This window comes from Lycium ferocissimum, chromosome 9 (assembly GCF_029784015.1).
Source record: "Lycium ferocissimum isolate CSIRO_LF1 chromosome 9, AGI_CSIRO_Lferr_CH_V1, whole genome shotgun sequence".
Lineage (NCBI taxonomy): Eukaryota > Viridiplantae > Streptophyta > Magnoliopsida > Solanales > Solanaceae > Lycium > Lycium ferocissimum.
Genome location: NC_081350.1, coordinates 44,306,431 through 44,332,220, shown reverse-complemented (window position 1 = coordinate 44,332,220; position 25,790 = coordinate 44,306,431). Strand labels below are relative to the sequence as shown.

Below are 25,790 nucleotides of genomic sequence, written 5' to 3'. Positions count from 1 at the left end.
TTTTAATTTAACATATTATAAATTTTAATTTTTACATTTAGATTCCTAATATACCTATTTATCTACACCATTACTATTCATTAATATTTTATTTTATTTTTTTATTATATAACACTTTTAATTTAACATATTATAAATTTTAATTTATAATTTTAGATTCCTAATATACCTAATTATTTTTTATCTAATAGCTTATAATATTAATTTTACATCTTATTATGGAGTGTAAGTTTTATAAATTAATTTTCGTATATATTATTTTATATAAAATTGTAAGGTAATTTTATTATAAGTTATAATTGTATTAAAAAATATAACCATCACAAAAAATGAAAAGTGCAAATATAAAATATAATATGTTGTTAATAAATAACACAATGTTCAACAACATAATAATTTCGAATATATAACACAATTATAGCATAATGTTCAATAACAACATAATGATCAATAACATAACAATGTTCAATACATTAAAATTGAAAATACATTAAACAACATAATAATTTAGAAAATTATAACAATAATTTAGTATTCTGGTGGGTCGTTTCCAGATCCACCAATATCATTAAAATATTGAGTGTATATGGGGAGGATTGTTGTGGTTGTAGTCATTAAAATTGTTGACTTCTTTTATCCATTATTCGTTTTGTTCTTGTCGAATAAATTCACGAATATTTGGATCACCAATAGAATCCAAATTCGACAATAAAATTTTATTTTCTTCTTTAAATTCTTTTAGTTTCAATGCATTAGTAGAGCATTTATGGGAGCAACGTACTAATCATGGAAGTTGAATATTTATGTAGAAATTAAAATAAATTCTACCTTAATGTAAGAGTATTTATTTAATTATATTTTATCAATGATTTCACTTTTATTTGAATTATCCATTAATATGTATAACGTATAATATTTGCTTATAATTTATATTATTTAAAATTTTATGGTATAAAATAATTTTATATTAAATGATTATATAACAAAGGATTATGAATTACATGGGATGGATATGTAAAAAAAAAAAAAAAAAATTTTTTTTTATGAAATTAAAAATAAAATTTAAGTAAAAAAGAAAATAATATAATATAAAAGAGAGAGAAGAATATAAAATGAATATTCTTTTTTGGTGCAAAAAATGATGCAATGGATTGAAGTTAATTTGCAACATTTTGTTGTTTGCACCATTTTGGTACAAAAAATGATGGAATGGGTTGGAGATGGCCTAAAGGAGCAAAATTCCTTACGGAGAAACAAAAAGCTATACAAAACTTTACAAAAAACCACAATTCTTCCTAACAAAGTTTTAAAAGTTCTAACCAATTCTTTGTAGTGTTCGCATTTATTTCTGTGTTTGTGTCTCTCTCTCTCTATATATATAGAAGGGTCGCCTGAAAATGTCAACTCCGACCGCCCCTTCTCCTAAAATCACCGCCGTCAACTCCACAAGTTCCACCTCCGGCCACCCCAACCCCACCGGCAACCTCTCCACCACCAACAACCACCCCATCACCTCCACCAACAACAACTCCGACCCCACCAGCAACATCAACTCCACCACGGCCGACAGATGGTGGAGGGTCATCATCGGGAATATACATGAAACCTACAAATGCTTTTTTTTCCGATAATCATGGTGTTCGGGCCATCTTGGGCACCTCGACACGGGGCACCTGCTACTCCACCAGCACAGGTACCAACAAACTCTGTCAAGGCTTAGACAGATGGGAAAATCACCTTTATGGTTCTAGCTATGAAAACACTACCATTTATGGAAATGCAATAGCCTAGAAAGATTTCGTACATATAGCACTTCTTGCACGAGTATAAAAACATAAAGAAATACTCCTTCGGTCTCAAATTATCTGATTACACAGCCCTTAAGACACATTAATTAGAAGGGCTTTTCTTAAACTATTCTATCCTACATTGATATTTGAACAATCATAACATTACTCATAATTGAGGTGTTTATAGTCTTCAAGAACAATAACGCGAAATGGGAAAAATATACTCCCTCCATCCCAAAAAAAAAAAAAAATTGTCTTAACTTCTTTATTAGCTTGTCAAAAAAGATTGACGCATTTCTATATTTATAAATAATTTAACCTCATGAGACCTTATTTTGGACCATACATTTAAAAATTATTCCTTTATTTCTTAAATTTCAAATTTCGCACCAAGTCGAACTAAGACATCTTTTGAGACGGAAGGAGTAATTAATTTTGTGTTCAACTTCTAATTCTAAAACGACAAATAATCTGAGACATATATTTTTAAAAATCGCGACAGATAATTTGGGACAGAAAGAATAGTAATATATAAAGCGAGAGAGAGAGAGAGATAGAGATCGTACAACAGGATTACGGTCATTAAGAAGAGAAGGATTATCATTATGCAAGTTTTTGAATGCAACAACATCACCAGATTGTGCTAACCCATGAATTGTTATGTTTCTTGATGATCTTGACCGTTGATCTCGTATCCTCTGCATATTCTTTTCTCTATTTTTCCTCTCTCAGATATGGAGAGGTAAAAGGAATAACAGAATTTTATGGTGTCGGTGGAATGAAAATTGAAAAATGGTTTTGAGTTTCTCAGGGGAATTTTGTCAAACAAGTCATAGGCAAGTCATTATTGAAATGAAATGAAAGGGAATGGAAGTTGCTGCATTGCGTACACGGAATCGGCAATCTAGTAAGCCGTGGCCGGTGATTTTTTAATCCTAATTTTATGGCTTTAATTAGGATACCATTATGGAAACCTTTTATCCTTTGTCCTTTTATAGCAGTATCTGGCCTTTAATTTTAGAGAAATTTCAGAAATATACAAGTTAGTTACTTATATTGTAAAAAAAAAAATAGACCAAAACTTATATTACAAAAAATAGCCTAAAATATACAAACATTTGCAGACATATACACACTTATATCAACACATATCAACATATACAAACACATACAAAGGCAGAGAGAGAGCGCGCGAGAGAGAGAGAGAGCAGAGAGAGAAAAGTTTGAGTCATTTTTGTAAGAATTAAAAAAATGGGTCAATTTTTGTAGCATTGTTGCCCCAATTAACATACAGTGTAATTTTCTCAATATTTTATACACTCGGGGTCGTTCAGTAGCTGGTCAGAGTTATGCATGTATTAATAATGTAAAGATTAGTTATGATGGGACATATGTATTATTTTATGTAGAGATTAGTTATGCAGGGTTTAGTTATTAATCCTTCCGTCTCAAAAAAGATTGTCTAACTTTTCTTATTAGTTTGTCCCAAAAAGATTGACATATTTCTATATTTAGAAACAATAATAACTTTATCATATGATTTATAGCCACGCATTTCTACATTTTGGACCACACATTTCAAAACTCTTCCTTTATTTCTTGAACTCCGTGACAAGTCAAACTAAGACAATTTTTTTGGGACGGAGGGAGTATGTATTAGTTATTCCATCTTTCATCCTGCATAAAATAATACATATATTTCCTCATAACTTATACATGTATCAGCTATGCGACAGGGGCGGACCCACGTTGAACAAAGGCGTGTCAAGCGACATCGCTTCATCGGAAATTTAATTTTTACTAAACATATATATCGCATAAAAGGATATATTGAAAGAAATGACATCTTGACACTAAATGCCGCTTGGTTTGTTGGTTGAGCGCCTGATTTTGCTCTTTGGAGTTAGGGGTTTGAACCTCAATCGGAAAAGAATGGTAGAATTTGGAGTATATGGGTTAATAAGTCCATCTAAATTTTCTATTATATATAAGTGTGAAGGAGGGACTAACACAGCTGTGACTGCTTGTACCAAAAGCTTTATAAATTATACACGCAATGAATGCTTGTACTAAAAGCTATATAACTTGTACATTTTAACTAAGTACTTTTTTATTCCACGTGGATATATGTCATAATACTTAATATTTATTCTCTTCTCATGTATAGACGTATGCACTTATTTATTTTCTCCGTACACTTTTACTTGTTCACTTTTGACTTTTCACGTTCTTTAAGAATTAATAAATCCCACGTGGACATATGTCATAGCACTGAATATTTATTCTCTTCTCATGTATACACGTATGCACTTCAATTTTAATTCTCCGACACATATTTATTTTCTCCGTGCACTTTTACTTGTTCACTTTTGACTTTTCACGTTCTTGCTGAATAATTATTCTCTTCTCATGTATACATGTATGCACTTCAATTTTAATTCTCCGACACATATTTATTTCCTTCGTGCACTTTTACTTGTTTACTTTTGACTTTTCACGTTCTTTAAAGATTGATAAATGAAGTAGTCATAGTACTGAATATTCATTCTATTCTCATGTATACACATATGTACTTCAATTTTAATTCTCCGACACATATTTATTTCCTCCGTGCACTTTTACTTGTTCACTTTTGACTTTTCACGTTCTTGCTGAATAATTATTCTCTTCTCATGTATACATGTATGCACTTCAATTTTAATTCTTCGACACATATTTATTTCCTCCATGCACTTTTACTTATTCACTTTTGACTTTTCACATTCTTTAAGGATTAATAAATGAATTACTCCCTCCGTCCCATATTACTTAGCCACATTACTTGACTTTTCACGTTCTTTAAGAATTAATAAATGAAGTACTCCCTTCGTCCCATATTACTTGGTCACATTACCATACTTGACTTTTCACATTCTTTAAGAATTAATAAATGAAGTACTCTCTTCGTCCCACATTACTTGGCCACATCACTAAAAATATATGTCTATTTTTCTATTCTATATTTTTCTTATTATATATAAACACCCAAGGTGGACAAACACAACAACAATAAGCAACTAAAATTGCACTCTAAGCATGGACTAACATGTGTACATTTCAGAAGTTGAATATTAATTCTACCCTTGTGTGTTTACTTTTTAAGTCCCCACAGGTTCACAGTGTCTTAATTGTCCTTTTATTTCCTTCATTTGGCATATACTCCCTCTGTCTCAATTTAAGTGTCTATACTTGACTAGACAAGGCGTTTAAGAAATAAAGATAGACTTTCAAATCTTGTGGTTCTAAATTAAAAATGTGTATAATATAATAAAATATCCTTTGAATCTTGTGATTATAAACTTAACATGTAAGATATTTGAATTGTCAACTTGTTAAATATAAAAAGAGGAGGAGATAACCAAAATAAGATAAATTTTAACAACAATTGAGAAATTAAGGGGGGAAAATAAGAGGAAGGGAAAAAAATATAGAGACTCACTAAGGAGAATCGCAGTATCCTTTGCAAAATATACAAACCATAAAGATTAACTAAAGTAGATAACTAAATTAATCATGTTGAGCCCCGTGCATCGCACGGGCTAGTTTGCTAGTTTTGATATAGATTTGTATGTCACTTCTTGGTTTTATAAATTCTGCAGGGCGGATTTGTGCTACATTTCCTATTATTGTTGTTTGGGTTGAGCTGCTGCTTTTTTAAAAACTTATCAACAACAAACGATCAGGTCTATCACATTCTTGGACTGGGTTAAAATTTCCCAAGGCCCAATGAAAATGGGTTTTCTGTTGGGCCATTTCATTTTCCTTGTTATCTGAATCCCTTATCTGAATGACAGAACTGAGTTATAGAATGAAGCAGAAACAATTTGAAATCCAAGGTATCTTTCAGTGATTAGAGTCTGAATTGATTTTTTTTTTTTTTTTTTTTTTTTTTGATTTTTTTTTTATATGTAAAGTGGTTGTGTAGTTGAATCACACAAGAATATTTTGTCCAGCTACTTTTTTCATAGTGATTGTGTAACATAGTTAATAATTGTCTCGGATAGACAAAGGATCTTATGTAGCGGAGCCTTGGAGCAACGGTAAGGTTGACTCTGTGTGACCTATAGGTCACAGAGTCGAGCCGTGAAAGCAGTGAAATGTTTTGTGCACCAGATTGCTCTTTTTTAGACGAAGAATCTTAGGTGAGACCACGTGTACATCCAACTAAACCTAAATAATTCGAAATAAAACTTCCTCAAATTGTCATACAATCAGTAAAATTATTTTAACAATTAAACATTCGTTACAATAATTATAAAAATTTAAACTCGTAAATAGTGTATGAAGTGTTTTGTTAGTAAGGTAGCTGGTTAAATCGTTAAGGAAATAACAATTAAGGGGCAGTAGAATTTAATAGTTTTAGCTCAGATTATACATGTGTTGATATATTTACTAGATACGTACATATAATAAGTTATGAACATAATACTTATAAATGAATTAGGGATTAGAGGAGGGGGGAGGGGGGATTGAATAGAGCAACAACTCCTTAAACTTGCCGGTATATTTCTTTAAAACACTCAAACTATTGTCCGTTCTTGTTAAGCACCTGCACAGTACGTTAGAATGTGTTTCTATTAGACAATTTCAGTTCAAATTTTTTTAAAAAAATTATGAGCATGTTCTCAAGCGGAAGTTTCAAGTACCTTGGGTCCATAATATAAGGAAACGGGGAGATTGACGATAATGTCGCAAACCGTATTGAAGCAGGGTGGATGAAATGGAGGCTCGCCTCTGTAACGACCCGTTTGGCCGTTATTGCTTCTTTTTTTTTAATGCTTTTGACCCTTTCCCGAGCTTTGTTAGCTCACATTTGACCCGAGGGGACCGTTGACACGCTTCCTGAGGTCTTTGGATATGATTTGGGCGATTTTGTGAAAATTTGGGCTTAAAGCGAAAAAGAGTTGACTCATAGTTGACTTTTAGGTAAACGGACCTTTTTCGGTAATCCGTCGATTCCGAGAGGTCCGGATGGTCTTTTAGAACTTGTGTGTATATTCGGTTCGATTCCCAATGCACTCAGGTGTATTTTGGGACTTGGGTTGGAAAGTTAGTTTTGAGGTATCGGGGTTGACTTGGTCAACGAGACCACCGATGGGAATTCCGAGGCCACGAGTACGTTCGTAGCGCGTTTTTTATGTATATCTGCATATTTGGTTTGTGTCCTGGAGGTTCCGGGATGGTTTCGGTTGTTGATTCCAAGTTTGAAAGACACTAGAAGTTTCTGGTGTCTGGTGAGCGGAGCGGTGGGGTGACCGCTATAGCGGTGGTTTGACCGCTATAGCGGCTGACAGACCAGATTTTATATTTAAAAGCCCTAAGCCTTTCATTCATTACTCACTCCGAAAATAGAGCTTTTGGGAGCATTTCAAGGCATTTCTTGGGGGAGTATCATTGTGGTAAGTCCTTCCATCTTCATTACCATTCCATATTCCATTAATCATCATAGGAGATCCATAAAATATGTTAGTTTCTTTAAGAACTTGAGGATTAAAAGAGGGTTTGTGGGTTCTTTGTTCTAGGCTATAAAACCTTGAATTATTGATTGGGTTAGCTTCATTAAGCATGGATTTGATGATTAGAATCTATTATTGCATGATTCCTTCCTAATAAGTGGCTAATTTATGAAATTGAAAGTTAGTGTTCATACCCAAATTTGGGGGTTTTGCCTAGAATCCGAATTTAAGTGATTTGTTAGTTCTTCTAGCTTAAAATTGATGGGAATTGATCACCTAGAACATTAGTTTCATGTTGAGACCTATAGATTCCTTATTCCATCTTTCTAGTTCATAAACCCCATTTCATAGGTTAGGATTTGGGTCTTGAATAGAAGTAAGGTTCGAATGATGTTTCTTCTTGATTCTAATTTCATGATTCGGATATGTTTAGACTTCCATTATCTCGAGGCTCAAAGGAAGGGAAAGACTAAGGTTTGATTATTGGAGACTTTGTTGTTCGGCTCTCCAGGTAAGTTATGGTTTATCTTATGGTGAGACTTCGATTAGCGAAACGTTTGTCTAGATGATATTGTCGGAGAATGCATGTAAACCTTCGGGTATGAAGTTGGGTTGGATATTGTCTTAGGTTGGGCCTTGTTGTATGATTTAGGGGCTAGCCACCCCGTCATGGTGATTTACTTATCTTGTTCTATTTACTTATTGGCTCGTTGCCACGTTGAGACATTGGAAAATTGTGACTAGTGATATATCATGACTATGATATTGCGGTACTTTACTTGATTGGTATTGAGATGAGATTGTGATTTCATTGTCGCTTATTGTGTAGCCTTATTACTGATATTACTTGTGTGCCCTATGTGGTACTGTTTGGGATTGAATTGTTTGTTGATATTACATTGCATCATATTCATACTCATTTTCATGATTCATTGATATTGCATGGTTATGGTACTGATGATGATAAGTGAGAGAGTGTAGCCTCCGAGGTTTCTGCCGGAGAGCATAAAAGAAAGATGAGAGTCCGTGATCCGAGGTCATTTACCGGAGCGGACTGAGTGCACGTTGCCCGAGGTTTCTTGCTGGGAACGACTGAGTGTACGTTGCCCGAGGTTTCTTACCAGCAACGAATGAGTGTACGATGCCCGAGGTTTCTTGCCGGGATCGAGAGAGTGCTCGTGATCCGAGGTCACTTTCTGGAGCGAGTGGTACATGGACTTCGCGGGTCCCCCATGGATTGTGCTGCCGAGATGTGATGGTTCATCGTCGGAGTACATGTGTACGGTGCATATGCATTGCATTCATCATATATATATTATTGCATTGCATTGTACCTTTTGGTTTCCTATGATATGTTGTGATACGGTTGTGATATACTGGTTCGGAATGATTATACTGAGACTTGGCACAGTTGGGCTTAGATGCTATAACATAGGTGATGACTGTTGTGATATGATTGTGATGTACTGGTTCGGATTGATTATACTGAGACTTGGCACAGTTGGGCTTAGATGCTATAACATAGGTGATGACTGTTGTGATATGATTGTGATGTACTGGTTCAGATTGATTATACTGAGACTTGGCACAGTTGGGTTTAGATGCTATAACATAGGTGATGATTGTACCGTGGATATGGATTCGTGTTGATTTGTACTTTGTTGGTTTACGTGTTTATCTTGCTTTGTAGTCTTTATATACGTTAGCTAGTCTTAGTCGGCCTATGATACCTACCAGTACTTGTTGTTTGTACTGACCAGTATTTGCTGCATTCTTTTAAGAATGCAAAGTACCAGGTGGGATCCATTTCTACTCCTCGTGGCTAATATTCGAGGATTGCTGATCCAAGTCTCTTCAGGGTGAGCATGAGGACGTTCGCTGCCCGAAGACTCTTCCTTTTATTATGTCTTTAATTCCATCCCGAGACATAATTTTTTAGACTATTTATGTAATGCTATTATTCAGACTTATAGTATTTAGTTAGATGCTCTTGTATGACCAGACCGGATACTAGGGTGGATTTCATTTACTTTCGCATTTTCTTTATATTATTATCGCTAGACTTACGTTAGTCTATCTTCTTTCGCTTTATTTACGTTTTTATGATTGTTGGGATAAGGGTTCGCTTACCGAGGTAGGAAAGGTAGGTGCCCGCATGACTTAATGAAAATGGATCGTGACAGCCTCCGGGGTGCTTTGTGATAAGAAGGTGTCGCCTAGGCTGAAAGGTAAGTTCTACAGAGTGCTGGTTAGACCAGCATTGTTGAATGAGGCAGAATGCTGGCCAGTCAAGGACGTTCACATTCAGAAGATGAAGGTAGCGGAGATGTGGATGCTCAGATGGATGTGTGGTCATACTCGGAGAGATATGATTAGAAATGAAGCTATACGGGACAAGGTCGGAGTGGCCTATGTGGCGGACAAGATGAGAAAAGCAAGACTGAGATGGTTCGGGCATGTGAAGAGGAGGTGTGAGGATGCGCCAGTTAGGAGGAGTGAGAGATTGGCGGTCACAGGAGTTAGGAGAGGTAGAGGTCGGCCGAAGAAGAACTGGGGGAGGTAATTAGACAGGATATGGCACAACTTCAGCTGATTGAGGAAATGACCTTAGATAGGAAGATTTGGAGGTCGATGATTAGGATAGAAGGTTAGTAGGTATTTGAGTTTTATCGCGATGTGTGTGAGAGAGGTGGGGGGCTAGCCTTTCCATCTTCTCTTCTCCTTTTCTCAGTAGTAGTATTTTGGTATCCCGTAGATCATTATCCTTATGTGTGTACTACTATGTGTTGCTCCATTTGTTTTGTATCTTAATATTTTGTTGTCCTATTTCTCTTGTAATCATGCATTGACTATATTTCTTTTGAACCGAGGGTCTATCGGAGACAACCTCTCTACCCTATAAAAGTAGATGTAAGGTCTGCGTACATCATACCCTCCCCATACCCAACTTGTGGGATCACACTAGGTATGTTGTTGTTGTTGTTCTCAAGCGCCCGTTACATAGATAAATTAACCACTTAAAATATGTTGTCTCATTTAATTATACACATTAGCCTCAATAAACCGCAAAACCTCAGGCATGTTCTAGTTGAATTATATGTGTATAACTAAAGGAGGTGATTTAGTTTAAATTGATTAATTTATCTACATAATGGGGCGCTTGATGCACATAACTTTTGTCAAAATTTGAGCAAGAGGTATCTCATATAGTATATGTTTAGCTGCTCAATTAAAACATATTATAATTTAAATATGTAAATAAAATACACTCACAAATTTAAAGAATTATCGACGTATTCCTTCCTGCTTAGGGATTAAATAACAAGCCCGGAATAGCTACTATTGATAAATTTCAAATTATGAACTAGCCTCTACGAGTAATAGGCCAATAGGTATCAGATTATACATCAATGGTATCATGTAGGAGGGGAACAGGTTGCATTTAGAATATTTTATAATCAAAGTTCCTATAATCACGGTGTCAATCACATGGTTTCCTAAGACAAAAACTAATGACAAGATTTTGACCAAAATTATGATTGGTGGAAATCTTCTATATCTGCTTTCCCTCATGGATTCATTAGGTCTTGCCAGACAACTTCATCTTTTTTTCTAAGGTCAATTTTAATGATAGTACCATTTATTTCTATACTAGCCATACATATTTATTCACTTTAATTAGCTTGTCTTTAAGGTTTGTATTTTGTAAATAATTTTTAAAAATTTGTCATAGTCATGACAATGAAAGTTGTTCATCAATGTGAAAAAGAAAATTAATAAGAAGGTGAGGGAAAATTAATATTTTGATTTTAGATTTTTTCTTTTAAATTGTTTAATATCTTATATGTATACCGACAAGTTGATATCCATCTCAATCAATTAACTGTTCAGATCCAAACATAAGAACCATTGTTGTATATATTGGATTTTTTAAAAGCAAAACTAATAAAATATTTTTATTAAATTAATTAAAAAATATGAGGAAATAAATGTGTCGAATAATTAAAATTGAAGTGCATACGTCTATGGAATAAATATTAAGTATTATGACATATTAGAAATGTGATATGTTATATCGTAAATCACCAAATTTTAATTCCGAAATGAAAATATAAAGTAATACATTTTATAAATGTAAAGAAACAATAATTAGAGAATGCAAAGGAGAGTAAGATAAGTAAAGTATTGACAAAGAAGGAAAACGGGTTTTCCTTCTTTCTTAATACTTTAAACGTGAAAAGAGGATGAACAATAGCAATACAAATTTGTACCAAAAGTTATATAAATTGCACACTTTAACCAACTACTTTTTTATCCCACTTAGACATTTGTCATAGTCTCTCTCCAATAGACTATTTTCAAGAATATTTATTAGAAAGGATTAATTTTATTTTGGTTTTATAAATGAACAAGTAATTTGGACACACACATATTATATTTTTCAAGAACGCGAAAAGTCAAGAGTGAACAAGTAAAAGTGCACGGAGGAAATAAATGTGTCGGAGAATTAAAATTGAAGTGCATACGTCTATGGAATAAATATTAAGTACTATGACATATTAGAAATGTCCACGTGGGATTAAAAAATAGTTGGGTAAAGTGTACAAGTTATATAGCTTATGGTGCAAGTATTCATTGCGTGTACAATTTGTTAAGCTTTTGGTACAAGTTTCGGCAACTGTGTTCGTACCCCCAAGCCACTTATAAATATTAGAAATGGAAATATGGGAAGAAAATAAATATTCAGTAAAAACGTGAAAAGTCAAAAGTAAACCAGTAAAAGTGCACAGAGGAAATAAATATGTGTCGGAGAATTAAAATAGAAGTGCACACGTGTATACATGAGAAGAGAATAAATATTCAGTACTATGACATATATCCACGTGGGATTTATTAATTCTTAAAGAATGTGAAAAAGTCAAAAGTGAACATATTAAAGTGCACGGACGAAATAAATTTGTGTAGAAAAATTAAAATTTGAAGTGCATACGTCTATATATGAGAAGGAAATAAATATTAAGTATTATGACATATATCTACGTGGGATATAAAAATAGTTGGATAAAGTGTACAAGTTATATAGCTCATGGTACAAGCATTCATTGCGTGTACAATTTGTGAAGCTCATGGGAAGAAAATAAATATTCAGTAAAAACGTGAAAAGTCAAAAGTGAACAAGTAAAAGTGCACGGAGAAAATAAATGTGTCGGAGAATTAAAATAGAAGTGCACACGTGTATACATGAGAAGAGAATAAATATTCAGTACTATGGCATATATCCACGTGGGATTTATTAATTCTTAAAGAATGTGAAAAGTCAAAAGTGAACATATTAAAGTGCACGGACGAAATAAATTTGTGTAGGAGAATTAAAATTTGAAGTGCATATGTCTATACATGAGAAGGGAATAAATATTAAGTACTATGACATATGTCTTCGTGGGATATAAAAATAATTGAATAAAGTGTACAAGTTATATAGCTCATGGTACAAGCATTCATTGCGTGTACAATTTGTGAAACTCATGGGAAGAAAATAAATATTCAGTAAAAACGTGAAAAGTCAAAAGTGAACAAGTAAAAGTGCGCGGAGAAAATAAATATGTGTCGGAGAATTAAAATAGAAGTGCACACGTGTATACATGAGAAGAGAATAAATATTCAGTACTATGGCATATATCCACGAGGGATTTATTAATTCTTAAAGAATGTGAAAAGTCAAAAGTGAACATATTAAAGTGCACGGAATAAATAAATTTGTGTAGGAGAATTAAAATTGAACTGCATATGTCTATACATGAGAAGAGAATAAATATTCAGCTAGAATACGAAAAGTCAAAAGTGAACAAGTAAAAGTGCACGGAGGAAATAAATGTATCGGAGAATTAAATTTGAAGTGCATACATTTTTGCATGAGAAGGGAATAAATATTAAGTACTATGACATATGTTTACGTGGGATATAAAAATAATTGGATAAAGTGTACAAGTTATATAGCTCATGGTACAAGCATTCAATGCGTGTACAATTTGTGAAGCTCATTGTGCAAGTGGGGGCAGCTGTGTTCGTACCCCCACAACACTTATATATAATGAAAACAACGAGAAATAGATTAACATTTTTAGCCCGTAATTGTAGGGTTACTAGAAAAAATATTAAAACGATGAGATGGAGGAAGCAATAAGTACTTAAATATGAGAATATTCTCGAATTGAAAACATATTATTTATCAATGACTTGATATATCGACAAACCATTTAAATTGTCATTAAATTTTATGTAGATACTCGAATTATGGTTTGTTTCAATTGAGCATCTGAACACATGATAAAGTGGTCATATTAGACACTTTCAGTTCAATATTTGAAAGAAAAAAAAAAGTGTGCATGTTCTCAAGCGGCATATATATATACACGTTATCTCCTTTGATTATACACATCAACCTCAGTTAGAACACGTGACGTTTTACGTCTTATTAAAGGTAATGCATGTAATTAAAACAGGTGACAAGTTTTAAGTCATTAACTTATTTACGTACAGGCACTTGACAACATGCGCAAAAAAATTAAAATTTGAACCAAAAACATTTAATAGAAACACTTTATAATTATGCGTTTAGGTGCTCAATTGGAACAAAGCATAGTTCGAGTGTTAAAATAAAATTAGTTGACAAGTTTAATGTACTATTGATGTATTAAGCATTTATCTAATATACACATCATACCGGTAATGAAATGCCACATATCTTAACATACACTCTTATAACTAGATTATAGTTAATTAATATACATTCTCATATTCAATTTATAACTTGACCATGATAGATTATTATAGTTTGATATCCGAATGCAAGTAAGATTTTACCTTGACTTAGCTTTGTGCATGTACGTTTGAATTTTATTTTTATGTTATGTTACACACTTGATGAAGGGAAGAGTATTGATTGTTGGAAGATGGATGGAGAGTTTGATTTTTATGATAAAGTTGGGAGTTTAAACCCAAAGTTAATATCTGAATTAACTTCTATTCGCTAATTATTAGGTACACTAACTAACTAAATAAATAATATAAAAATATAAAGAATGGAGGTCAAACGTAAGGTGAGGTGCAAAACAGAGTCTTCCGTTACCGACAAAAATGACCTCAAATACAGCGCGTTTCTGAAAAAATAAACTTGTTCTTAATTAATTGAAGTTGGAGAAAAGTTTTTTATTTGTTTAAATATAAAGAATGGAGGTCAAACGTAAGGTGAGGTGCAAAACAGAGTCTTCCGTTACCGACAAAAATGACTTCTCAATGGCGTGTTTCAAAAAAATAAATCTTAATTAATTTAAAAGAGAGAAAAGTTTTTTATTTGTTTAAATATAAAGAAACCACAAACTTGCAAAACAATATCTCCCTTCAAAAAATCTTCTTTCCACTCGAAAAAAAATAAACTTGTTCTTAATTAATTGAAAAGTTGGAGAAAAGTTTTTTATTTGTTTAAATATAAAGAATGGAGGTCAAACGTTGCGAGGATTGTAAATTTTGTCCTTTGTCTTCACCAACAGACAAAAATCCCAACACTCAATGGCATACATTAAAGATATTAAATAGAAATCCCAAAAAAAACATTTATTAAAGAGGAAAATTTTGATCACAAATGTCACTACCAAAACCACAATCCATCTTGGCCAAACACAATATCTCCCTTCACAAAATCTTCTTTCTACTATTTCATGTTTTGGATTTATTATTCGTGGAAAAAAAATGATTATGCAACAGACCACCATCCTTGTCTAAGATTGATAATCCAAAAATTTCACACAAAACTTTGTTTTTCTTTCTTTTTGTCATTTGAATTTACATTAATTATATTTACACTAATTAACCTCTAATTAACCATTAATTTTGTCTTCTTCATCACTAAAAAATCAAATCTAGATTTATGGGGGAAAATACATCATGAAATAATCATTTTCTTGAAATTATGAATTACATCTTAATATTTGAATAATAAAAAATATAAATATAAAAGATCTAATTATTTATTTTTATTTTTTTTATAATATTTGAATATCTCAATCATAACACATTAATTTTCAAAAACAAAATTCAATGCAAAGAAAATGACCAGAAACCCCCCCCTCCTATACAAAAGAATCACTCTTTCATTTCATCCCATTTTTAGTTCTTCATTAACACAAATGAACACACAATCATCAAATGAATCCAATTTACCATTCAATTTTTTACTTGACAACCCATTTGAATTAATTGCCATTTGCCAAGGCCTTTTTCTTTCCATGTTCAATTTGATTGGAATTTAACAACAATGGAAATTGTTGTTTGTTAATTCCCAAGCTCCTCTTGCCATTTGTTAAATTTCACCAAAATTCATGGGGAATGGAATTTAACAACAATGTAGAACTTGATTTAATCTTCATGATTTCACGTTTATGTTCAATGCTATAGTTGCGTGGGAAATTGTGTGGCGGCGGCGGCATTGGGGGTGGTTGAGGAGAAACTGAAAAGATAAGAAAAAAAAAGGAGAAAGAAGAAGAAAGAGAAAAAAATGGGTTTTTTTAAAAAAAAAATTTTTATTAAAATATAAAAATTGTTTCATTTGGAAAGATAATTCTCAGTTTTTTTTTTTAAGTAAAAAATAATGGTAAAAAATATAGAAAAAATAACGGGGGGTAAAGGTACATATCTATTTGTAAAGGTGAAATGCGTCATAATTAATCAAAATACAAAAAATGTATTTTCCATCGTTTCTTTTATCTTTCGACTTCCAAAGGCAATACCATTCCTACACCTTCAAATGCATAAACTGCTACATCAAGACCATAAAAGAACACACTAAACCCACCAAAAGCTTCAAGAATATGTCATTACATCTTCAACCATTACAATATAACCTAATTCAACAAGTGAGGTGCAAAAAAAATACTCAAAGGGAAAATCTACCCCGTATCCTCTCAAAGAAAAAAAAAATATATAGATTTTTCATTTTACTACTCATTATCTCTGTGCCTATCGATTAAAATTGAACATAATAATAAACTCAAGAATCAGCAACCAAAGAGGAGAAATTAAAAACTTGTTAAAGAAAGATTTTTGCTTGCAAAGCGAGTTCCATTTTCGTTTGGGAAAATACATAAAAAAACCAAATGTATACTCGGATTAATATAATTGACCTATTACCCCCAAAAGCATTTTAAAAGTGGAATTTATTTGTTTAAAAATCACATAAAGAATGTGGTCAAAAACGTAAGGGACGCATGCAAAAACAGTGTACATTTTAAAAAAAAATATATATATATTATATATATATTCTTTTCTTTATTTTTCTTTTTTCTTTTTCCCTTTCTCTGTTCTTCCCACTCTTTCTTTTTTTTTCTCTTTTTATTTTCTTCTAAATTTCCTCCATTTGAGACTTTTGGAATCCATCCATCAATGTCACAATTTCAGACCAACCAACTTGAGTTTTCTCTTTTCAAAAAAAATTATGTTTTCATCTTACATCACACTAATTTTGTGATAATTTTAATAATTTAACAAAATTATCCACTAATTTTGTGATTTTTAATGAATTTAACAAATTAGAAATATAAAAATTTTCTTTTCCTCAATCAATTTAAAGACTTGATTTTTTGCTTAATGACGTGTGAAAGCTCGGTCAAAGCAAAAGAGTAAATTTAGGGAGCTGAAATCGATAGGGGAAAAACCAGCTGGAATATCACCATTTCGACACAAAAGCAAAATATCCCTTGAGCCAAAAGATCTACATACATTAAAGATATTAATTCCCATTCTAAAATTTTTTTGAGAAATTTGTGTTTAAATTCAAAGTTTTATCTCATTGTGTTGAATGTGTTGATGGAAAACTGAACAAATTAGGGCTTGAAGGTTTTACCTTCAACCATAAAAGAACACAGTATGATGAAATGGGTCAAATTCATGGAGATATATGGATTAAAACTATCAACATTACAAGTGCGTGGCAAAAGATTAATGGGTCAACAACATTAATATAAAAAACGCGCTCTTCTTCGTGTTCCCACCTCCCGTATCCTCTCAAAAAAAAAAATATAATAGATTTATAATGCACTAAAATTATGTCTAGGGGATTAAAATTGAACATAATAATAAACTCAAGAATCAGCAACCAAAGAGGAGAAATTAAAAACTTGTTAAAGAAAGATTTTTGCGTGCAATGTATTTTCCATTTTCGTTTCTTTTATGGCCTTTCAGTTGCCTTTTAGTTTATTCTTGAAACCCATTAGTCCCTTTTCATTTCTAATATCAATGGTTGGATCTTTGTTAAAAAAGATTGTTTTTTGACAACTTTTATTGGGATTTTGTTTATTTTAGTTCTACTTTGTCTTTTAAATTGTTCTTAATTAATTGAAGTTGGAGAAAAGTTTTTTATTTGTTTAAATATAAAGAATGGAGGTCAAACGTAAGGTGAGGTGCAAAACAGAGTCTTCCGTTACCGACAAAAATGACCTCAAATACAGCGCGTTTCTGAAAAAATAAACTTGTTCTTAATTAATTGAAGTTGGAGAAAAGTTTTTTATTTGTTTAAATATAAAGAATGGAGGTCAAACGTAAGGTGAGGTGCAAAACAGAGTCTTCCGTTACCGACGAAAATGACCTCAAATACAGCGCGTTTCTGAAAAAATAAACTTGTTCTTAATTAATTGAAGTTGGAGAAAAGTTTTTTATTTGTTTAAATATAAAGAATGGAGGTAAAACGTAAGGTGAGGTGCAAAACAGAGTCTTCCGTTACCGAAAAAAAATGACCTCAAATACAGCGCGTTTCTGAAAAAATAAACTTGTTCTTAATTAATTGAAGTTGGAGAAAAGTTTTTTATTTGTTTAATTATAAAGAATGGAGGTCAAACGTAAACAAATTTATGCAAAGACAAATTTCAAAAATGACCTCAAAACACTAAGCCATCTGAAAAAATAAACTTTTTTAATTAATTTAAGATTAGTAGTAATTATTTGTTTAAATATCTCTTAAATCTTCATCACCAAAAGCAAAATATCCCAACACACCAAAAGCACCGTACATTAAAGATATTAACCCCATTGATAATCCCAAAAATTTCCCAAATTTTTCTTTATCTTTTATCTCAGCTTCCAAAGGAGAAAAGTTTTTTACCATTATTACACCTATCAAATGCAATTTTAGGTGTTTTTCAAGACCATAAAGAACACATTTTCAAATGGGACATAAACCCACCAAAAGCTTCAAGAATACTTTCATTAAGACAAAATGATTTAGTCAGTTCAAAACCATTACAACCCCATCTTAATACATTAATTCAAGAAATAAAATAACATAGTCTTTTACTCAAAGGGAAAACATACATATTTATTAAATATAAAGAAACCTAAAATTAAAAATGAAAATATAAAAAAAACTTTGATTTTTCATTCCCAAACTACTAATTATCTCTTTGCCCTCAATTGATTAAAATTGAAATAATAACAATCCCAAGAATCAGCATGTACCAAAGAGGAGAAATTTAAAAACTTGTTAAAGAAAGACAAAAAGAAGTATTTTTTTGTCTAAAAGCGAGTTCCATTTTCGTTTCTTTTATGGCCTTTCAGTTGCCTTTTAGTTTATTATTGAAAAATATTAGTCCCTTTTCATTTCTAATATCAATGGTTGATATATCTTTGTTCGGAAAAAAAAAATTGTTTTTTGACAACTTTTATTGGGATTTTGTTTATTCTAATTAGTTCTACTTTGTCTTTTAAATTGTTCTTAATTAATTGAAGTTAAAAGAAAAGTTTTTTATTTGTTTAAATCTTAAAGAATGGAGGTCTTAAACAAGGTGAAAGGTGACCAAAAATCAAAAATTAATGATTTTATAAAATATTTTAATTTTTTATGAAAAACTAATATTATATATATAAATAATTATAAAATTTATGTATATAATTTTGTTCTTATTTCTTCGGTTATTTTTTAAAACCAAATATTTTATTTGTTTTTGGAGGTCAAACCAAATCAAATGTTATGGAGAAAACAAAACCAAGTGTCGGTTTGAGGATGCAAAATATAAGTCTTCCGTTACCGACGAAAAATGACTCATTAAACTTAATAATACTTTCGAAAAAATAAACTTGTTCTTAATTAATTGAAGTTTTTTTATTTTTTAAATAAGGTCAAACGTTGGTGATGTTTTTTTAAAAATTTTTTTAATAATACGAGCTTTTTTTGAAAAAAATAAACTTCAGTTCTTAATTAATTGAAGTTGGAGAAAAGTAGTTTTTATTTTTTTAATATGCTTGGATCTTTTTAGAATGGGGTCCACTTTTGAAAAAAAATGACCTTCTAAATGCTTTATGAAAAAATAAATTGTTTTAATTAATTGAAGTTGGAGAAAATTTTTATTTGTTTAAAATATAAACGTTTTTTTTTTTATATAGAAAAAACAAAACTTATTTTTTAATAGAGGAAACTTTTTTTTTTTTTTTTTTTAAACATGAATTTTAAGGGGTGCAACTTTTTTTTTTTTTTTAACGATGCTTGATCTTTTTAGAATGGGGTCCACTTTTAACGACGAAACCACCCCAACTCATATGCTTATATAGTATAAAAAAATATATATATAGTAGTAATTCTTCTATGCTGGCCGGGCACCATGTGAAATACACCAACACATTATTATAAACCCACCATTCTTTGACTTTCACAGATCATTTCTGGGATATATATATATATATAGAAGGGTCGCTTGAAATTTGTCATTATTCTGGCGCGGGACTCTTTTTTTTTCTTCCATATTACGGAATTTTTTCCTCCTCCACCGGCGCGGCACTCTCCCCTTTTTTTCCACCGCTTTGGAATCTCCCCCTTTTTCCATTTTAAATATTTTTTTTTTTCCACCGCTTCCATGGGAATCATAATATATATATATATATATATATTTTGACCGCTCCACCACCCCAACTAATATGCTTATATAGTATAAAAATATATAGTAAGTAAAGTAGTAATTCTTCTATGCCGGCCAGGCACCATTTGAACACACCAACACATTATTATAAAGTTTTTAAGTTTTAACCAATTCTTTGTAGTGTTCACATTCATTTCTGTGGTGTGTATATATATATATATATATATAGAATGGGAATATCGACAAGGGTAGTTGTGGGAATTGGTATTGGTGGTGTTGTAATACTGTTAGTGTTGAGTTTGTTGTTTGTATGTTACAAGAAGAAGAAGAAGAGGAACAACTATGTTCCACCACCACCACCACAAGGAGTCAAAGGTAACATCTTGTTTATATTTTTTCAAGCCGAATTTGGTTTGAGTTATCTGTTACACTTTTTTTTCAAGTGGAGTTTCAAATTCCAGCCTGTGGAATTTGAAACTTCTATAATAATGGCTATTTTTCTAGGGGTCAAAGGTAAGATCTTGTTTTATTTTCATTTTAATTATCTCTTACACATTTTTTTAATTCATCAAATATACTTGTTCTGGAGCCTGGACTATTCAGTACCTTTTTTGGGCATTTTCTGTTGAAATGCATAAAGATTCAAGCTTTTAAGGGTGTGTTTGGTATGAAGGAAAATATTTTCCATGCAAAATGTTCTATTAGGGAAGCCATTTTCCTCATTTTTAAGGACTTGTTTTCCTAGAGAAATATTTTTCCAAAACCAACAAAATTGGAAAGCAATTTTTGAGAAATATTTTCCTCCATACCAATCTCTGTGGATAGCTTTTCCTGTGAATATTTACAGAATTTTGCATTATGACAAAATTTTGTCATCCATTATGTACAATTTTAGTTCTGGTTAATCATGAACACGAGGTTGTTGACTTTTTTTGACCATCTAGTTTTATTGTAAAAAGGCTTTGTGGGGTTTAGTATCAATTATCAGATAATTAGCTGTGATAAAAAGTGATGAGCTTGAAATATTGTAATTTTGTTAATAATAGGCAAACTGCTTGATGGGTGTCTGAGATATTAGCAAACCTCTATATAACATCATTCGTTTGTTTAGATATTTTTTTGCTACTATAGCGTAATGTTGTTATAGAGAACATATTATAATAAATATTACATGAAAGATCGGTCTCACTGAGAAAATGATTGTTATAGAGAATGACTACTATAGAGAGGTCATGTATAAGCCATTGGGTGTTTTGAGAGTCTTATGACAATTTGTCTTATAAGCCGCGTCCTTAGGTTTCTCCTCACAGAGCACATTCACATATGAGGAATTGGTGCGGGCAACTGATGGCTTCTCAAATGCTAACCTTCTTGGACAAGGTGGTTTTGGCTATGTGCACTTTTTTCCTTGTAATGGGAAAGAGGTTGCAGTTAAACAGCTTAAGGCTGGGAGCGGACAAGGTGAACGTGAATTTCAGGCGGAAGTTGAGATTATTAGCCGAGTACATCACAAGCATCTTGTGTCTCTCGTTGGATACTGCATTACTGGTGCTCAAAGATTGCTCGTTTATGAGTTTGTTCCAAACAATACTTTGGAATTTCATTTACACGGTAAATCTAATTTACTCCCTCTCTAATAGAAAAAGCTTCAAATCCTGGATAATGAACATCTTTGATCTGTCTACTAATCCAAATTCTTATACTTGGAATTTCTTAGGAAAGGGAAGGCCTCCATTGGATTGGCCAACGCGACTAAAGATTGCTCTAGGGTCTGCTAAAGGACTGGCATATCTGCATGAAGACTGTACGTTTTTTCTCTCTTTCTTATTCTTGATTTCCATGGTTAATAAATCATGTATGTGAAATGAATCGTTTTCTCTCACAGGTCAACCTAAAATCATTCATCGTGATATCAAGGCAGCTAATATACTTATCGACTTCAATTTTGAGGCCAAGGTAACAGTCTTTTGCATGTCGATTTAAGAATATGTAGCATTTTGTTTGTGTGATTTTTGAATCATTTGCGGTGATTTTCCAATCCCTTTTATAAGTAGCTTTTGTAAATTATACATTATGGTTTCCATCAGAAGCTGAATTCAGTTGTACTTATCTAGTAAATACTGTATCCTCAATGCAAAGGTGGTTTTGGACCCTTGTGGTCCGGCCCTAATTTTTGTTTTTCAGGTTGCTGATTTTGGACTTGCTAAGCTAACTTCTGATGTTAATACTCATGTCTCCACCAGAGTGATGGGAACTTTTGGGTAAGACTTGGATTCTTGTGTCATAATTAGTTACTTCCTTTTCTTAACCTTGTTATTGATATTCCTGATTAAAAACAGGGCTTTTTACACATTTGGTTGCTCACCCAAAAAATATACATATAATTATGTATAAGATATGTATATTATTTGTATATAACAATTAATATACAAAAATATACATTTGCTGGCTATTATTTTGGTTTGCTGCTTCTTTTCCATTTGATCATCAAGTAGACTTGACGTGTTTCTTCGTTATTGCCTATCCTAGGTATTTGGCTCCAGAATATGCGTCTTCAGGAAAACTTACGGATAAATCAGATGTATTCTCCTTTGGTGTAATGCTTCTAGAGTTGATAACTGGACGTCGGCCTGTTGATTCCAATCAGTCATACATAGAAAATAGTTTGGTGGACTGGGTGAGTAGTAATTATGCAGACGTGTGGGCCCGTCTTTAATTTTCCTTCCACTAGTTCTACAGTTTTGATTTATGTTCTGTTTGTTTCAGGCACGGCCATTGCTCACACAAGCTTTAGAAGATGAAAAGTTTGATGCCCTTGTTGATCGTCGGCTAGGTAATGATTATAACCATAACGAGATGGCTCGCATGGTTGCTTGTTGTGCTGCTTCTGTCCGTCATTCAGCGAAGCGCCGACCAAAAATGACTCAGGTGAAATTCCATTTTGCATGGAAGATTATTTTATTTGTAGTGAATAGACATTAAAAGTAAAACATTGTAAGCATTGAGGAATTTTCGAGTTAAGATAAGCTGCAACCTTGTACAAGTGAGAAATATTGAAAATGATGTTTAGAAGTTCCACATACACTCAACTTTCTACTCTTGCTATTTTCTACTGATTAAAACTGTAAGGGGTAGTTTGATTGCGGTTAGAGTTATGCAGGTATTAGTAATGAAAGGATTAGTTATGCAGGTATTAATAATGAAGAGATTAGTTATATTAGTAATACATTATTATTCATTACTATACAAAGCCATTTCGCATTGAAATTTTCGGATAAAATTGGGAATTGTAATGTTTTTAAAATGTAGATTGCAAACTTAGACATAATATCCGCAAGCTTAAATTTATACCAAATTATTGAGCAGGTTCTCAGAGCTTTAGAAGGAGATGTCTCGTTATCCGACCTTAATGACGGGATTAAACCTGGACACAGCACAGTATACAGTTCATATACAAGTTCAGATTACGATGCACTCCAATACAACGAAGACATGAAGAAATTCAGGATGATAGCACTACCGACAAGTCAAGAATATAACAGTATTGATCAGTACAGTAATCCGACAAGTGAATCTGGGCTATACCCGTCTGGATCAAGTAGCGAAGGCCAACATACAAGGGAAATGGAAAGATAGCAGAGGATTCAGTGGAAGTAAAGGCTTCGCTGGGAATTCTTAGTGCAAAGAACTCCATTTTCTTTTTTTTCTTTTTTTGATGAAGTAAGAGTGCAAAGAACTCCATTTTTCTGTATAATCTTTCAACCTAGCTCTTTAAGATGTGAAGGGTCATTTACTTTTTCAATATACAGGGTTTCTTTTCCAGTGTTTTTTTTTTGTTTAAATGAGAAAAGTTCTTCATTGTATGTATAATGGCTTTTACAACAGAGGGATGAGTTATACTGTTTTCTTTTACTCTATTTCTTAAATGGTCATTTGACACATAAAATATATTACAGTATACATAAAATAAAATATTAAAAATTTATGGTAGTCATCATTAATATCATACACATAATAAATAGTATCATGTATGAATATCTAAAATGATAAAAATTATATTTCTCATAGTAATTTGATTTAGTCTTGCAAAATTTCAAAATCAATTCAAGTGTTATATTATCACTAAGAGGCCGGGATTTATGTAACAACCTACAATCGTAAAATTCTTACGTCAAACTTGAAATGTTTAAGTTTTCAATTAATTTTAAATGCGTTTGTTCCTTAGATTTTAAATCTTTATTGGTATAGTACAACTAATTATGAATTTATTAGTAACTTATTAGTATTTTCAGTATTTAATTAATGAAAGATGAAAATTAATTGAGATTTTAAAATTAACAAGTATTTTATTTTATTTTATAATATCAAAAGTAGAGAAAAATATTTTTTTGGGTACTTTTAGTTATAACAGCTAAATGAGATTTAAACATCAAATACCATTATACATATATAACAGCACCTTACTATAACAGCCATGAAATTTTCGGATAAAATTATAAAAGGGTTTGACTATATATAAAATATAGGGAGATTAAAATACACGAATTGTAATATTAATGTTAATAATATGTTACTAATGGTAATATATTATTAAATTGCACTGAGAGAAACTGAATGCGCCCTATATATATATATATATATATATATTATATATACTTCTATGCCGGCCGGCGACCATGTGAACACACAAACACATTATTAGAAAGTTAATACATTAAGCCATCAAATGCGCCTTAAATCTAGTTTGATTGCAATTGGACTATATTTTTTTTTTTTTTACCATAATAAGTTCATAAGCATCAACTTATTTATGGAAGATTTAATTTTATTATCCAATATAAAAGGTATATAATTATATGATTTCTCCTTAAAGAAGATTGATATAACTAACTATAAATAAAACAGGAAATGAAATGACTTTACAGAGATTTCCTGTGTTTTATTACAAATATTCTGTGTCATTTTTTCCTACTTACTACTCTTATCCAAAGATAGTTAATTGACACTTTGCACAGAAATTACACCGTGTAAATAGAAAAAAGTATTTTATGTATAGACACTACTCCATGTCAAATCCTCTTGATCTTTTCTCGTGTTTAATTGGTTTTTCATATTTTAAATTTTCTTAGTAAGTTTATATTCATCACTATCTTAAATAAAAAATTATAACAACATATCCAGTGTAATTCATAATTAGGGTCTGAAAAGGATAAAGTATATGCAAACTTTATTCCTACCTTGATGAGATTTGTTAGAGAGAATATGACAAAGACGATCTTAAATAAAAATTGTGTAATTAAAATAATATTTGTAATAAATTACAAAGCCAAAATCTCTCTTTTACTCAATTTAAAACCAGTAAGACTGAAAAAAAAAGAAACAAAGGAAAAGCAAATCCAAAAAGTAGAGCTGTTAAAGAAAAAGTATAATTTATTTAGATTTAGAGAATAAATAAATAAATATCTCTTTTCTTCTTCCCTCTTTTATTCCTAACGACTACTACTACTATACACACTAACAGTCTGTTTTCTCTTTCTTCTCTCTCTGGCCATCTTCAACCTTGCATCATTTTTTGCACCAAATACTATTTTAGTGCAAAAAATGAT

The 25,790-nt window shown here is 31.6% G+C and overlaps 1 protein-coding gene and 1 pseudogene across 3 annotated transcripts in view; one reads left to right on the top strand and one right to left on the bottom strand.

The window, feature by feature from the left end:
- Positions 1 to 25,790, bottom strand: part of LOC132031013 (protein CfxQ homolog) — a 32,369-nt gene that overhangs the window by 3,747 nt on the left and 2,832 nt on the right. Inside the window, exon 1 of one of the 3 annotated variants that reach the window (XM_059420845.1) lies at positions 2,357 to 2,718. The exons of the other annotated variants lie outside the window; for them this stretch is intronic. Coding sequence (XP_059276828.1) covers positions 2,357 to 2,494 — 138 coding nt within the window. The 5' untranslated portion in view covers positions 2,495 to 2,718. Of the gene's footprint in view, positions 1 to 2,356; positions 2,719 to 25,790 lie in introns of those variants that run through there. 3 annotated transcript variants of the gene reach the window in all.
- LOC132029472 (proline-rich receptor-like protein kinase PERK1) lies at positions 20,415 to 24,012 on the top strand (annotated as a pseudogene).